General features: G+C 42.1%; 2 protein-coding genes across 3 annotated transcripts in view; both read left to right on the top strand.

Moving 5' to 3' along the window:
• LOC132979285 (gastrula zinc finger protein XlCGF57.1-like) overlaps positions 1-4981 on the top strand; it is a 6239-nt gene extending 1258 nt beyond the window's left edge. The window contains exon 2 of the mRNA XM_061044969.1: positions 3477-4981. Coding sequence (XP_060900952.1) covers positions 3477-4852 — 1376 coding nt within the window. The 3' untranslated portion in view covers positions 4853-4981. The remainder of the gene's footprint in view (positions 1-3476) is intronic.
• Positions 1-16783, top strand: part of LOC132979153 (gastrula zinc finger protein XlCGF57.1-like) — a 79830-nt gene that overhangs the window by 57181 nt on the left and 5866 nt on the right. For both annotated transcript variants that reach the window (XR_009674026.1, XM_061044704.1), the window contains exon 2: positions 11307-11519. Coding sequence is in view for 1 of the 2 variants with exons in the window: in XM_061044704.1 (XP_060900687.1) it covers positions 11351-11519 (169 nt within the window). In the remaining variant the exon portion in view is untranslated. The remainder of the gene's footprint in view (positions 1-11306; positions 11520-16783) is intronic.

Here is a 16783-nt window from a genome sequence, read left to right as displayed (position 1 = left end):
CACAGAGACACACAACATCGAACTCAGTGACTTTAATTCTGTGTTTGCACAGAGTTGACTTCACCTGCTACACCTCAACATCTGGAGTCTTATTCCAAAGGTACATGAATTTCTCCATCTCTGCCTTCAGAGTAGAGTGGCGATTTTATCATTCTCTGAAACACGGTTGGATACCTTCGTTTGTGATGCAGAAAATGAAATAGAAAATTATACGGAGATAAGAAGAGATAGAATCAGGAAAGGAGGAGGTCTGTGTGTTTATATCAGATCGCATTTGGCTTTTAATGTAGGATCTGACTTGAACAGCGACCTAATCGAGGCAGTATGGCTGGATGTTTTACTACCCAAAACTAAACCCATCTTAGTCGGGGCCTGCTATCATCCACCGGAGTATCATTTTTACGAGCTGCTGGAGGAAACATGCAATAACTCTGTTGATTTTACAAAATCAGAGGTCATAATCACCGGGGACTTGAATACAGACATTCACAAGCCTTAAGAATTACAGTCCATCTGCTCTATGTGAACACTTGAGAACTGTAAACTGGTCTGAAGTTATGAATTGTGACAGTGTTGACAAAGCCTGGGTTATTTTTTAAATCAAGTTTTCTTCAAGCTGTGAATAACAGAGCACCCTCTAAGACCATCAGAATAAAGCAAAGAACTGAGCCTTGGATGTCAGATGATATTTTAAAGGTCATTACATTAAGAAATTCAGCTTTTAAAGAATTTAAGAAGAACCAAAATGAGAGTGATTTTATTCAATATAAGAGACGGTAAAGTTACCGCAGACAAAAATGAGGTGGCTGATTATTTAAATATCTACTTTACTACAGTAGCTGAAAATCTAGTAGAGAAGCTCCCTGATCACTCGGGTGTATTCAATGAGGAGCAGGTGCAGAGGCATTACTCACAATACGGCATTCAGACAGGATCATTTTCTTTTTGTAAAGTGATTGATAGTAAGGTCTTTAAGAGACTGCAGGAACTCAATCCTAGTAAAGCTACAGGTTTAGATAACATTCAAGTGAGGTTTCTTAGAGACTCTGGAGTTATTATTGCTCCATCTGTGACCCATATAATAAATATGTCAATAGAACAGGGTAATGTTCCAACAGAGCTAAAGAGTGCCCGAGTTCTCCCCCCCACTATAAGAAGGGTATTCAGATAGATGGGGGAACTACAGACCAGTTTGGATTTTATGTGGTGTGTCAAAAGTAATGGAAAACATCATTCATGTACAGATTAAGGAGTACATCAAAGCAACAACATTTTATTCTATCTTCAGTCAGGATTTAGAATATCTGACTCAACTGAATCATGCCTGTTGTTTCTGACAGACAAATTGAGAAAAGAAATTAACTTTGGCAAACTCTGTGGAATGGTTATGTTAGACCTGCAAAAGGCATCCGACACAGTTGATCATAGCATTTTCATTTGCAAACTAAAAGCTTTGGGTTTTAATGATGTGGCCATTCAGCGGGTTCAATCTTATCTAACTGATGGACAACAAAGGGTAGATGTCAATGGGACATTATCCAATCCAAAACCTGTTACTTAACTTAACCTGTTACTTTTTCCGGCCTTTATTGTTTTTATTATCAATTATCTTCACTCAGCTTGTTCATGTGATATATTTTTATATGCTGATGATGCTGCATTATTAGTATCCCAAAAAGATAAAATAGTTGTGGAAGACACCTTGAGTGTAGAGGTTCAAAAGGTGGTGAGATGGCTCTCAGATAACAAACTTTCCCTTCATTTAGGAAAGACAGAGGCCATCCTCTTAAGGTCACGAATCAAATTGAGAAAATCACCTGATTTCAATGTAAAGATTGGTCAGACATTAATTTTTATCAAAATGGTCTGTAAATTACCTTGGATGTGTTCTGGATAATATTTAATCAGGGGAGGATATGGCCTTAAGAGCTCTCAGTAAAATTTACAATAAAACAAAATTCCTTGCAAGAAAAGCCGAATTATTGGATATACCAACCCTAAAAACACTAGCAGGAGCATTGGCTTTCAGTCACTTTGATTATGCTGCCACCGTCTGGTACAATAGTTTAACACAGTCTCTAAAAAACAAATTACAGACTGCACAAAATAAGCTATTTAGAGTTGTTTTGAAGCTGTCCCCCCGGACACATCTGGATGCTGTTCATTTTAAAATATTGAATCTGTGGAAAAAAGAGTGGCGCAAATCAAGATGGGTAACACACACAAGACCGTGTATAAATCCAGTTAGACACATCCACACCCACAACATTAGAGGCAGCTCGGCACATTTCATTCCTATGAGATACGAAAGTTGTTCTGGAAATTTCTTTTTTTTTTAAATACTGCCACATCCCAGTGGAACAAGCTGCCCATCTTCCTTGAGACAATCCCGGTTGAGAGGAGTTTTAAGTCCGATCTCACGAAATGGCTGTTAAATAATTTATAGCTCTATACATTGTTTTGTTTTTTATATATATTTTTCATTCATTTGTTTTGTGTTAGTCTGATGTCACTCTTGCCTGACACCTTATTTGATCTGCCATCTTGTACTGTGATAGAGGACAACAATAGAAATAAGCCCTCTGGCCCTTTTTCTGTATTTTAATCCTCAACAATTTATTTTTCTTATATGGAGTCTGATATCATCAACCTCTCATTTATGTGTTTAAATGTTGTCAAATAAATGTATCTATTTATCTATGGACCTCAGGTCAGCAGGTAGTTTGTCCCAGGTAGAAGGACCACAGTAACTAAAGGTCCCCTCTCCAGACTTTGATCTAATTCTTGGTATGACTAACAGACCTTCACTTGATGACCTGAGGGCCTGTGTCGGGTTGTAGTCTGAAAACACTTCTTGTTACAGTTTTTAGCTTTTGTGTTTTGTATGCAATATTCATTTCCTTTGCTTCCTTTGTTTAATTGATCAACTGAACAAACTACTTGTGGTTGATTTTAGAGTTTTAAAATACATTTTATATGTCATGCTACAAGTTTTTGTCTTGTGTTACAAAACGATCAACCTTTGTAGCAACAGCGCTATGAGCACAAAAAGTGAACGTACAGCCCTAGCCTCAATCAAAACCCAAGGAAACAAATGACACATAATACTTCCCAAAGGGTTTGAAATGTTTTGTGTCCACTTGTTTTATTTTGTTAATGCACTTTCATTTGTAAAGATTTCCAAAGAATATAGTATCTTCACTCTTCCTCAAGTTCCCTATTTTAATTCAAAATAAAAGTAGGTTTGTATCCAAAAAGGAAGTAAAGTAACCTAAGCTTAAGACAAAATTATAAAATAAAATAATTAAAAACTTTCTTTAAATGTAAAATAAGTGAATTCCAATCATGGTTAAACTGTGATTAATTCCAATGAACTATTGATTTTCAGCCTTTAAAAATGAAATCATTTGACAGCCCTTATTAATATTTAAAAAGCAGTTTAAGTACCGTTAATGTTTGTTTACTGTGTCCTGCAGATGTCCAGCAGCTGTTGGTGTGTAAAGAAGAGCTTCCACCTGAGCAGCAGGAGTGGAGCCACATTCTGGACCAGGAGGACACTAAGCCCCAACACATTAAAGAAGAACATGAGGAACTGTGGATCAGTCAGGAGGAAGAACAGCTTCAAGGACTGGAGGAGGCTGATACCACCAAGTTCCCCTTCGCTCCTGTTTCTGTGAAGAGTGAAGATGGTGAAGAGAAACCTCAGTCCTCACAGCTTCATCAGAGACAAACTGAACAGATGGAAACAGGAGCAGAACCAGAGAGAGACTCAGATCCAGAGAGACGTTTACAACCAGAGACTGAGGTCGAGATAGAAGACTCTTACGAACCTGAGACTGATGACAGTGATGATTGGCAAGAGACAAGAGAAGATCTGTCAGAATTAAACTTGAAAAATAAGAAACTAAAGACTGGTAAGAGATCACACAGCTGCTCAGAGTGTGGTAAAAGATTTAACCGAAAAGGGAATCTGACCAAACACATGTTGGTTCATAAAGGAGAGAAACCCTACAGCTGCTCTATTTGCAGCAAACGTTTTAACAATAGATTAAGTCTGAACAAACACATGATGATTCACACAGGAGAGAAACCCTTCAGCTGTTCTGAGTGTGGTAAAAGATTTAACCAGAAAGGGACTCTGACCAGACACTTGTTGAAACATACAAGAGAGAAACCCTTCAGCTGCTCTGTTTGCAGTAAAAGCTTTACCCGAAGACAACATCTAACCACACACATGTTAGTTCATACAGGAGAGAAAGCTTTCAGCTGCTCTGTTTGCAGTAAAAGTTTTACCCATAGACAAAGTCTGACGTATCACATGTTAATTCATACAGGAGAGAAACCCTTCACCTGCTCTGTTTGCAGTAAAAGCTTTACCCGAAGAGAACATCTGACCACACACATGTTAGTTCATACAGGAGAGAAACCCTTCATCTGCTCTGTTTGCAGTAAAAGCTTTAACCAAAGAGGAAATCTAACCAAACACATGTTAGTTCACACAGGAGAGAAAGTCTTCAGCTGCTCTGAGTGTGGTAAAGGGTTTACTTCTAAGGGAAATCTGACCAGTCACATGTTAGTTCATACAGGAGAGAAAGTATTCATCTGCTCTGTTTGCAGTAAAAGCTTTACCCAAAGAGGAAGTCTGACCACACACATGTTGGTTCATACAGCAGAGAAAGCCTTCAGCTGCTCTGTTTGCAGTAGAAGTTTTACCCAAAGAGGAAGTCTGACCAGACACATGTTAGTTCATACAGCAGAGAAAGCCTTCATCTGCTCTGTTTGCAGTAAAAGCTTTACCCAAAGAGTACATCTGACCAGACACATGATGATTCACACTGGAGAGAAATGCTAATCCTGTGCAGTGGTAAAACTAATCCAAAGGATTCCAAGTTAACAACATCACTAATGTGTATTCATAAGTATGTTTTGACTAACAGATGTATAACTGTTGTTATGAAGGGATATAAGACAATTCTATTCACAGGAATCTGTCTGTACTTTTTTGACATTGATTTTTTGTTGCTGACATATGAACCAGTAAGTTGGGATCAGCTATGACGTTTGAATTGAAAGTGTTTATATGAAACAGTTACAGTGTAAGGATTCTTCTTCTCTCCTCATATCTTCTCTTCTTTCTGTCACTGTTTCCTTGGAGGCCTCTGTGTTGGGTAGCACAAGTTCTTCAAACAGCTCATGTGTAACTTTGTAATAAATAAACTGATGTAGAGTGAGAAAGACTTTCATCTACTTGTTCTTTTGTGTCGAGTGCCTAAAGTCTCTTTTGGTAAAGAAAAGGAACTCAGCAGATCCTGATGCAGAGCGACCACAGTCAGATCAGGTCCAGGTTTATTTAACTGAAAACCTTTAACCCTTAATAAGAATCCTGCAGTCAGAATACAAAATAAAGAAAATCTCAATGACACCTGAACATGCACAGGATTAATTAAGAGTGCAGAGGCCACTGGGCACAAAACTGCTGCAGCCTTTGATCACAAACTGAATGACAACACCTGTAGATGTCATCTGGCATTCTGGATTTACTCAACATATTGTTAGAAGAAACAATAGAAATGCATTATAGCCTTCAGTGTGTATAACTAAATGGTATATGGAAAAAACACTTCAATTGTTTGTATATTTGTTCTGTTATCATTTCTCTCTTTGGCTTCCTTTTTGCTGCTTCACTGACTCCCCCAGTGCATCTCTGGCAATCCGATGAGCCAACGCCACTCCGACTCTCCTGGAGTTGCTGGACATACTCAGGGTAAGAAGGATCTGTTTAAGGGTCGGGGGGCAGGCCAGTTACCAGGTCCCCCGGTTCACTAACTTCACGGCCGAACATCATGAAGTTGGGTGTGAAACTGGTAGCGCTGTGCCTGGTTGCTCTGTAAGCCATGACAGCGTAGGGGATCCTAAGGTCCCTGTGTCAGCGCTCGGCTGTTGTGGCCAGAATCTTCTGCAGGGTGGAGTTAAATCTTTCTACCGGTCCATCAAACTGTGGTCGAAAAGGTGTGTTGTGTGTTTTCTCAATAAAAGTGAGCCCATTTTCTGGAACACCTCGGACTTGAAGTTCCGACCCAGATCACTGTGCACTGTTTGTGGTGCACCATAACCACACACCCAGTCAGTGCTCTTTCTGCTGCCTTGTGTTTCTCCCCACTCAGGTTGCCTTCAGGTAGAGAGGGGTGGAGTCACTTAATTTGATGTTGTGCACCTGGGCACACAGGGCCTCAGTATTTAAACTGGCTTCTTATTCTCTGTCTCTCTCTCGTCAACACTACACACATTTACTATTGAAATCACCACTGATTTACAGTTTGCACATTCTTTGATTAGCAGGATTTGCCTGGGTTGTGAGAAAATGGGGGCTTGTCTGACTTCTGAACTTGGATTTGGCTTGATACTTGGTAGTTGTAAATCTAATTAGTTGTGTATCAGGTTGTTTGTGTAGTTTGTTTGGAACTTGATCTGTGCAGAGTGGTAAGTAACCTCTCTGACTTGTTACTGGTACAATTTGTTGGGAGAATCACATGTTTTTCTTGTTTGAAGATTTAATGATTTGACTTTCTTCAGAGCATTAGTTGTACTTGTTAGTTTGACCGTCATTTTGATTAATTGATATTTAAAATTACAATGGTGTAACAAGGTTTGTTTGATAAGAGTTTTATTTTTGAGCAGCCTGATCAGCAAGCCGCCGGGCATGCAGGACTTGCCACCTTGTTATTTTTCTTGAAAAGTACAAAATGCAACTCATTAAAGACGGTAAATTTGCTGATGGTTCAATTTTGGAAAGTTTGAGCCACAGTGAACATTGCTCAATAAGTATCATGGGTGCACTAGACAGTTTCACTAGCATGCCTGTTTTGCCTTTTTCACCTGACTCAGACACAGGGGAATTGGTTCCTGTTGTGGGATTTGGATTAAAAGTTGTGTCTGCACCTGTGCATAGAGCTGACCTTGGTTCAGACACGGTAGAAGGGGAAGTTGTTTTGGATGTTTGTCCTCAGCTGCCGGTCTATGGGATTGGCGTTCTGGGGAGTGATTTGGCTGGGGAATGTGTCTTTGCTGATGGGCGGTTTCTGGATGTTGTGGTTGAGATGCAGTTTGTCTTGCGGGGACCTGAGGTTGTTGTGGGGTGTCCAGAGTTTGCACCTGTCTGTCCTGATGAGGTGGGTCCTTCTTTTTGCCAGACACCTCGAGGGGATGCACCTGGTGCTGTTCTCCCACCTGATTTGGGAGCACTTTTTGATGTGTGATATCACAAGGATGCAGACCACAAACAGAGGACTGGATGGGTTTATTTCACATTTTGTGGGTCAGTAGACACTCAGGTTACCCAGATATATGTTCAGAAACACTGTACAAGTGGATTTTTCATCATATGTCCTCTTTAATGTTGTATAATAAGGTATGGCAGGGAGGGAGGTTGCCAGTTAGCTGGAAGGAGGCAGTGATTGTTCCATTAAGGAAACCAGGAAAAGATCCAAGCAACGCAACAAACTACAGGCCAATCACCTTAACGTCACATATTTGTAAAGTGATGGAGCCCGTGGTAAATTAAAGAATGGAATATTATTTAGAGAAAAGAGGGATGATGGAGGAATACCAGAGTGGATTTAGAAAAGAACGAGGAACCATGGATCCAGTGATGAGTTTAGAGGACGTTGTAAGAGAAGCTCAGGTTACAAAAGAAACAGTAGTTGCAGTATTTCAGAACAAGCTTTGATCTGAAAACTAGGAAGGTCTTGTCAGCTAGGTGGGTGAATCGAAACTTGCTTTGACTAGATATTGATAGTGGGTCGTTGTCAGGCTTTGTTTGGACTGAGCACTTAAGTTTCATTCTCTGAGCATCAACAGGAGAGGCAGTTGACGCGTGTCACACCCTCTGTTGATTGGGAGCTGAAAATCTGGGGCGGGATTTTCATGAAAATCCAAGTTTAAAATAGTCTGAATCCGAAACTGCAGCAGAACAAGCTCTGATCTGAAAAGTAGGAAGCTGAAGCGTCTGACTCTTCAGCGTGGCCACAGAGCCCGAGCCTATTTTCTCTGGTCATCTGCTAAACGCAACATGTGCTACAAAGAAATCTCTGTCATTCATGGGAACAGGAAAAGACACATCTATCATAGACAATGAAATCTTAACAACTTGTCTCTCCTTAAGAAAGCCTCTTCTACCCACCCTTCATTTACTTTTGGCCTCTGGAACTGTCAATCTGCTGTGAATAAAACTGAATTCATCCAAGCGGTGGTGGAATGAATTTCGAAACTCCATGTGATCTGCAGAGTCCCTCTGCACCTTTAAGAAAAAGCTAAAGACCCAGCTCTTTCATGAATACCTACTAACTTAATGATGATGGTCTCCATATTATTGATGATGATGATGGTAATGACGATGGTTTCTGTTTGATAACCACGACTTATAAGATGGTTTCTATACTGATTAGAGCTCTCAAGAACTGCCCTCAATGTTGTGCTTTGCCTCTGGTCACTTCCTGTCAGCACCTGTGTGTCCAATCAGACTCAAAGCTGATCGTTTGCTCTTACTCACATTGTTCCCTTTTTTCTAGATCCTTGCTTGTGTTGTTCTTACTCTCTGATGTACGTCACTTTGGATAAAAGAGTCTGATAAGTGAATTGTAGAATTGCAGTATTTTTGGATGTTGAAAAAGCATTTGATGTGGAGAGAGGGAGTCTTGATGAAGTTACTGTGGGTGAAAAAGTGACACCACACTCCCAATGAGGACTATGACGTCAGCCTCTCTTTACTCAAGCAGTGCACAGAGCTGTGGGAGAGAGGTCAGACAGGGGTCAGAGGTGGTGTTCATGTTGATTTCTGCACATACAGGCAGAGCAGGAAATGAAAAGCTGGAGAGGAGTGATGTTAACATTAAATGATTGAAGTCAGAGGGGAAAAGAGTCACATGTCAAATCAAACAGGAATCTCAGTCAGACAAAGGGAAGACATTTATACTCCATTCAGAGGAAAATAGATAAAGTAAGAGGGGGGGGGGGGGGGGGGGGCAACATAAGAGAGGAGGTCGTAATGACCAGGTTAAGAATCAGTCACAGTCATTTAAATAGTACTCTACATATCACTGGAAAACATTCATCTGGTCTTTGTGAGGTACAGAAACAGTTGAACATGTAGTTATTAAATGTAGAAAGTTTTTAACACACAGACAGAACATGATGTCAGAAATGGAGAGAGAGAGGGAAGAGACAAGTGAGAAGAGATTTAAAAAGTATTTTGGAGTGAGGGGAGAGAGGGAGAGGCTGAAGATGCTTGTTTAATATTTTTTGAGAACAGGTCTGTTGAGGGATAGTTAAATCCAGCAGATGGCAGTGATGACACTTTTTGGATGCCAGCTGCCAATAAAACCAGAAGAAGAAGAATTCGACGTTAGTGATGTGTCATGTGTAACGGATGTGGTCAGGGGGGTGAAGAAAACCAGACTTTGACTGTTTTCCAGCTTTTATTTTCTGCAGAAGACAAAAGAACATTCAATTTGCCTTCTGGACATTTGTTTTCTGCACCTCTGCTCCCTCAGCAATGCAAAACGGCTGTCAGAGCTCATAACACATTTATATGACATAGAAATACATTACAATCATCATTTCATTATTTTAACTACATGTACATGTTTATAACCAGGAGCTGCTACAAATGGCTGAAAACTTCGGTTTTACAGTGTATATTAACAATAAATCTCATTTAAAAAACATGAGAAACAGTATACCAAATGGTAAAACAGTGACACCTAGTGGACAAAATAAACGACAACATGCGGCTGTAAAACGAAACAGAAAGTACGAAAATACAAAGAAAAACATACCTGCAGAAGACAAAAGAACATTCAATTTGCCTTCTGGACATTTGTTTTCTGCACCTCTGCTCCTACACATGCAAAATAAATATTATTTCAACTGAGAATATCTGCGGTGCTACGTCAATCACGTGACACAGGCGCTGTAGGATATTACACAATTTGCGCCAAAACCGCTACATTCAAACAGTCTCCAAAGTGATATAAAACTCTCAAAACCTAAACAAAAGGACTGATTAACATTGTATTACTATCAGTTTATAAAATAAACCGAACATTACAACTTAAATCACTTATTTTCCACAGTAAATAAGGTAATGATGCAACAACGTTTTTACATGCAACTTACCCCCAGCAATGCAAAACGGCACTGTGAGGGACAGACGGAAGGAGCTACGGAAACCCAGGAGGTACAGAAGCCGCAAAGTGCCAAAAAGGTCATTCTCAAAGGAAACGTAAATTTGATAAAATAACAGTAAATATACATAACTCGTTAAGATAAAATTCACAAATACTTAACAGAAATAAATTATAAATGAAATCTCAAATATAAATTGTAAACTGTCCTCAAAAATAAAGTGCATTTTAACTCCGTTACACATGCTCAAAAGATGCGGCTCTGAGAGCCGATGCTTTGTAGTGAATCAGAAGAGCCAACTCTCCTCGAGTGAGAGCCGGCTCCCATTTTTTTCCTTTCACTGCTTAGCTCTCACAGTGGGTTAGCCCCAGCTCTGCTCATGGCAGAACTTTGTTTTGATTGGCCAGCATGGCCAGTAACCGTGCAGAAAGTAAAGGAATTGGTTGTAGCTCTTTGTTCAGCCATGGACTGAAAATTTCTACACCTCTAAACCTGTTTGGAGGCTCTTTGATGAAAGAGCTACAGGAGATGCTGCTAGGAGAAATCCTACAGCTGATGCTGTAATGGAGGTGAGATCCTATCTTGAGGATGGTGGCAGGCCAAGGCCTCAGTCTTCCCACGCCTGGTGAAGGTGATGGAGGGGAGACTGTGTATTGTGGCAACATCTGTTCCTTCTGAGAGAATCTTCTCAAAAACAGGGCAGATACTTACAGTAAGAAGGAATCGCATCAGCCCATCCAAGCTGAGGCATCTCATTTTTCGCAAGGCCAACCTGCACTGAGGACATTCATATTGTTTGATTAAAGAGTTCTGGTTCTGTTCTGTGGATTTGTTTGCAGTTTTTTGGATTTATTTTGTATTTGCATTTTTGTATTTGTGCAATTAAAAAGTTTGATTAAAATATTTAACAAGAGTAAGAATGCTTTTGTAATAGAATAAATGCATGCACAAAGGGTTTTCAACACACATTCATTTTTGCAAAGTTAAACTAAAATATGAGGCTACAAAAGATCCTGAATTAAGAGCCGTTTGGGAGTCAAAAGAGCCGACTCTTCTTTGGGAGCTGAATCAAAAGAGCCGACTCTCTGAAAAGAGCCGAACTTCCCATCACTATTAGACGTCAGCGCTGAGTTGAGTTTTCCCTCTGTGACTCTTGGATGTGTGTAAGATGGCCGGGTTTAAGGATCTTAAAGAGTTATTCAGTCGACGGCTGCTCGCTGCGGTTATCAGAGATATAACAGAAGAAAGAACAACAAGTGGATACGAAGAGGAGCTCCACCGACAAAGAAAACTGCTGGATGTGATTTTAACTCCTGAAATCAAGCTACAGAGAACAGGTTGGTTTTCTTTCCACTGCTGGAAACGTGTTTCCTGCTCATGTTTCAGATAGCAGAGCCTTTAGCTAACTTCCACAGACGCACACAGCACAGTGTTAGCTGCAGCTAGCTCCTGCTAACAACATCATTGAGTTTACTGGACTAAAAGACTCTTTAAAGTCCAAAAATCTGCGACGTGAGCTGTCATGAATATAATTCACTTCGTGGCAATATATATATTATAATATAATATATATATATATTTTATTTAACGAGGTTGGTCCCATTGAGATTAAAAACCTCTTTTTCAGGGGAGACCTGGCCAATGTACAATTTACAAAACACTAAATTTTGGATTAAAATAGAACCATCTATGAGTCATATTTGGGAATCAGTTGTTCAAACAGCCGAGCTAAAACATCGACATCCTATAGAATCTGCTTCCATGTCTTTCATTTTAGATTTAAAAACATTTAAGGACACCAGCTGTTTGAGCTTTAAGTCATTCTGCAACAGATTCCAGGCTGAGGGTGCAGAATACCCAAAAGCCCTTTTCCCAATTTCTGTCCGAGCGTTTGGGACAGAGAGCATGAAGAGGTTCTGAGAACTCAAAGAATACCGTCTGGTACTTCTGTGCATGATAAAAACACAGAGAGAGGAAGCAGACCTTATATATTAAGGTGTACCAGTGTATGAGCCTACGGGTCGCCAAAGCGGGCCATCCAACCCGAGAGTACAACTCACAATGAGTCAGAGCTTTACAGTTTGTAATGAACCTCAAGGATGCATGGTAGGCTGTATCAACCATGTGGAGACACTGAGCAGAGATCACCATCATCTAAAACAGGTAAAAAAGTTGCAGTGACAAGACGCTTTTTTACATTAAAAGAAAAACACAACTTGTTTCTAAAATAAAAACCCAGTTTTAGCCTCAGCTTTTTCACCAGACACAGTACATGGGATTTAAAATTAAGGGAGTCATCAATCAATATACCCAGGTATTTGTAACAGTGTACAACCTCAATCCTCTTTCCATCAACAGTAGAAAGCACAGGTTCATTTTGTGACCTGGTCTTTGATCTGGTAAAAAACATAAACTTGGTCTTATCTGCAATATGTTTTTCAAGCTTCTTCTTCTTTTTCTTTTTAAATGATGCTCGAGTCTCTGTTGGCTAAACTCTGCTGCTGCTGGATTACTGTGTCGTGCCTGTTTTGCTTATTTAACAGTAACGTAGGGAACAAACTTCACTGGCGGATCTCCCGTTAGATGTTCTCCTGTTCATCTCATCCTCACTCTTAACTACAGCTGCAGAAATACAGACTGTGCAACTCAGCCAAGCCCCTAGCTAGCCAACATGACAGCTAACCTAATGCTAACAATCATGCAGACCAAACTGGAATATCCTCCCTTGTGTTTACAGTTTGATTTACGAAGGTCAAACTCTTCTGTTGGACACATATCTTATAATAAATAATAATATTAATAACTTAGATTCATATAGCGCCTTTTGTGAAACCCAAGGACGCTTTACAAAGTGTGTGTGTGTGGGGTGGGGGGGGGGGGGGCATAATGGGAGACAACAAGAGACAAACAAATGAATGGCCACAACCATGAGCTCAGTCTTGCTGCTGTTGAGTTTTAGGAGGTTGGAAGACATCCAGGTTTTGATGTCCTGCAGGCAGTTGACTAGTGACTGGGGGGGGGGGGGGACTTAGTGGAAGGAAGGGTGCTGAGGTAGAGTTGTGTGTCATCGGCGTAGGAATGGAAATTGAGACCATGTTGGCAGATTATCGGACCGAGGGGGAGCATGTAGACTGTGAAGAGAAGAGGGCCAAGCACAGAACCTTGCGGTACTCCTTGGTTAACTGGAGCTGGGGAGGAGCTGGAGTCTCTGATGGTGACAAACTGTTGCCTGTTGGAGAGGTAGGAGTGGAACCAGGAGAGAGCTGGACTGGAGACGCCAAGGTGTTCAGATAGGCGGTTGAGGAGGATGGTATAGGAGACTGTATCAAAGGCTGCAGAGAGGTCTAGGAGGATGAGGATGCTGATGGAGTCTGAGGAGCAATAAGGAGGTCATTGGTGATTTTAATGAGGGTGGTTTCTGTGCTGTGCTGAAGCCGGCGACATACAAGCCAGTGTCCTCGCTCTTATTCTTTCCTAAAGATTGAGCTAGCTCAGCACTTTGGTGTGTGAAGAGGCAGTATTTGACATAATCACAAAATGATCAGCAGCACATGGCTCATTTACACAACGCCAGCCTTTCTGTTCAACAATCTGTCTAATCATATTTACCGTTTGGTAGCCATTAGGGGTGCAAACGAGTACTCGGGTACCCGAGTAGCTCGTTCATTAAATAATAATCAGTTACAAAAAAAAATGTAATCGATAATCGTTTTGTAGCATTTTTGTAAATGTTTCTTGTTGCATTGTGGGTTCTTCTAGGATAGGCCTAATTCAAAACAGAAAAAAAGCAGCACACTCAAACAGAAATAAAACTTCAGGAGCACGAGCGCAAAAAGAAAATAGATGACAAACAAAGAGCTGATTAAGGCTCTGTGCTGAAACGCGTCATTTATTGATCCGTACGCTGCTACCCTAATAAAAATATCCCTTTAATTTACCCCCCTATGAATTCACAATGAACAAAAAGTCCCGAAGAAAAGAAATATGCAATATGATCTACGGAAGTTCAGTTCAAATTGTCTTTTTAGTCCACAGAAAAAGGACTTTCACTTCAGTGATTAACGCTTTACTCCGCTAAACCAATGACGTTTGATCATCCAGGACAGAGCAGCATAACTAGATGTTTTCTATATTTTGGAATTTTAGATGATTATTTTAAAATCTTTTAATAACTAAAAAAAGGAACAACCTTATAGGGAGAAATAGCTCGTAGCGGATGGACGAGCGAGATTGAGCGAGTGTGTCATTACGCACAGAGGAGAAAGATGAAACAGACAGACACTTAAATCGTTCACCTGTTCTATTCTGAACTCTTCTATCTGCGCTGTGCCAACCTCGGATACATCCAGCCGAAAGACCGGACATCCCCGCAGAACTACGGAGGAAGAGAAGGGGATGCAGAGCCGGAGTGAAGTGTCGGGAAAAGAAAAGATGGTACAAACCATCAGCGCATGTAAGATCTCTCCCTAATAAGATGGAGGAGCTGATGGCGCTCACCCGGCTTCAGAGGGAGTAAAGAGAGTGTAGCATCATGCAGTTCATGGAGACATGGCTGAATGACGTCACTCCGGACACGCTCATAACTCTGTACAGCTTCCACCTCGTCAGAGCGGACCGGAGCGCGAGGGAGAGTGGTAAGAAGAAAGGCGGGGGAATAGTGATGTATGTGAATGAGAGGTGGTGTAACTCTGGGCACATCACCATTAAAGAACAGCGCTGCACTAAGGATGTGGAGCTGCTGGCTGTAGGCATTCGGCCATATTACCTGCCGAGGGAGTTTTCACACATGATCGCAGTGACTGTTTACATCCCCCCCTCGGCAGACGCTGCTGCAGCCTGTGAACTCATCCACAGTGTAGTGTCTCAGCTACAGACATCACAGCCCCAGTCTCTTATTCTCATCTCAGAAGACTTTAATCACGCTTCCCTGTCTGCCACTCTCCCTACTTTCACTCAGTATGTTGACTGCCATACCAGGGACAATAAAACTTCATTCAGATCATCACCCCTCCCCCCTGGGCCGCTCAGACCACAACCTGGTGAGACTGCAGTCCATTTACATACCTGTGGTGAAAAAACAACCCCCCACCCAGGTATGTGAAGAAGTGGTCTAAGGAGGCCACTGAGGCGCTGCAGGACTGCTTCGACACCACTGACTGGGAGGTGCTGTGCAGCCCACATGGGGAGGACATCGACGGTTTAACTCACTGCATCACAAACTACATAAACTTCTGTGTTGAGAACACTGTACCCATCAAAAAAATACAGTGTTTCTCCAACAACAAACCCTGGGTGACCCCTGAGCTGAAAACCCTGCTCAATGAAAAGAGAAGGGTTTTTAGATATGGAGATAGAGAGGAGCTGAGGAGGGTGCAGAAGGAGCTAAAGAAAAAAATCAAGGAGGGGAAAACCAGCTACCGGGCAAAGATGGAGGAGCAATTACAACATAAAAATGCAAGAGAAGTCTGGAGGGGCCTGAATAACATCTCAGGTCACAGCAGAAGGCGTGAGAGGGGCCCTGAAGCAGGAGACAGGGAGTGGGCAAATGAACTGAATCTGTTCTTCAAACGATTTGATTCTGCTCCCAACCCCACCCCCACCCACCAGAGCGCAGACCAGCCTGCTTCTCAGACACTCCATCTGAGTACCCTGAGTACCCTGCCACCCCCCTCAACAGCCCTCTCCTCCTCCTCCTCAGACGACCCCCCAACAATCCCCTCCTCTTCTTCCTCCTCCTCCTCCAACGGTCTCTCCATAACAGCTGATCAGGTGAGAAGCCAGCTGAGGAAGATCAAGGCGAGGAAGGCCACAGGTCCCGACGGCATCAGCTCCAGACTCCTGAAGGATTGTGCAGATCAGCTCTGTGAGGTCCTTCTGCAGATCTTCAACCTGAGCCTGAGACTGGAGAGGGTCCCGACTCTGTGGAAGACTTCCTGCGTGGTGCCAGTCCCAAAGACATCTCACCCCAGGGAGCCTAACCACTTCAGACCTGTGGCCCTCACCAAATCTGGATCCTCTGCAGTTTGCCTACCAGCCGAACATCGGGGTGGATGACGCCGTCATCTACCTGCTGCATAGATCCTGGACTCACCTGGATAACACCGGCAGCACTGTGAGGGTCTCCAGTGCCTTTAACACCATCCAGCCTGCACTGCTCAGGGGGAAGCTAGAGAGGGCGGGAGTGGACTGTCACCTGGCTGCATGGACAACGGACTACCTCACCAACAGACCACAGTACATGAGGCTTCAGGACTGTGAGTCTGACATGGTGGTCTGCAGTACAGGGGCCCCTCAGGGGACAGTTCTCTCCCCTTTTCTCTTCACCCTGTACACCTCGGACTTCTGTTACAACTCTGGGAGCTGCCACCTGCAGAAGTTCTCCGATGACACATCCATCGTGGGGTGTGTGTCTAAGGGGAGCGAACAGGAGTACAGGCAGGTCATCATGGACTTTGTCGACTGGAGTGAGCTCAACCACCTTCAGCTCAACGCCAGCAAGACAAAGGAGATGGTGATTGACTTCCCCAGACTGCACCGCTGAACATCCAGGGCTTGGACATTGAGAGGGTGGAGACGTACAAATACCTGGGTGTTCACCTCA

This window comes from Labrus mixtus, chromosome 1 (genome assembly GCF_963584025.1).
Source record: "Labrus mixtus chromosome 1, fLabMix1.1, whole genome shotgun sequence".
Classification (NCBI taxonomy): Eukaryota; Metazoa; Chordata; class Actinopteri; order Labriformes; family Labridae; genus Labrus; species Labrus mixtus.
This window is presented reverse-complemented; position numbering and strand designations above follow the sequence as displayed.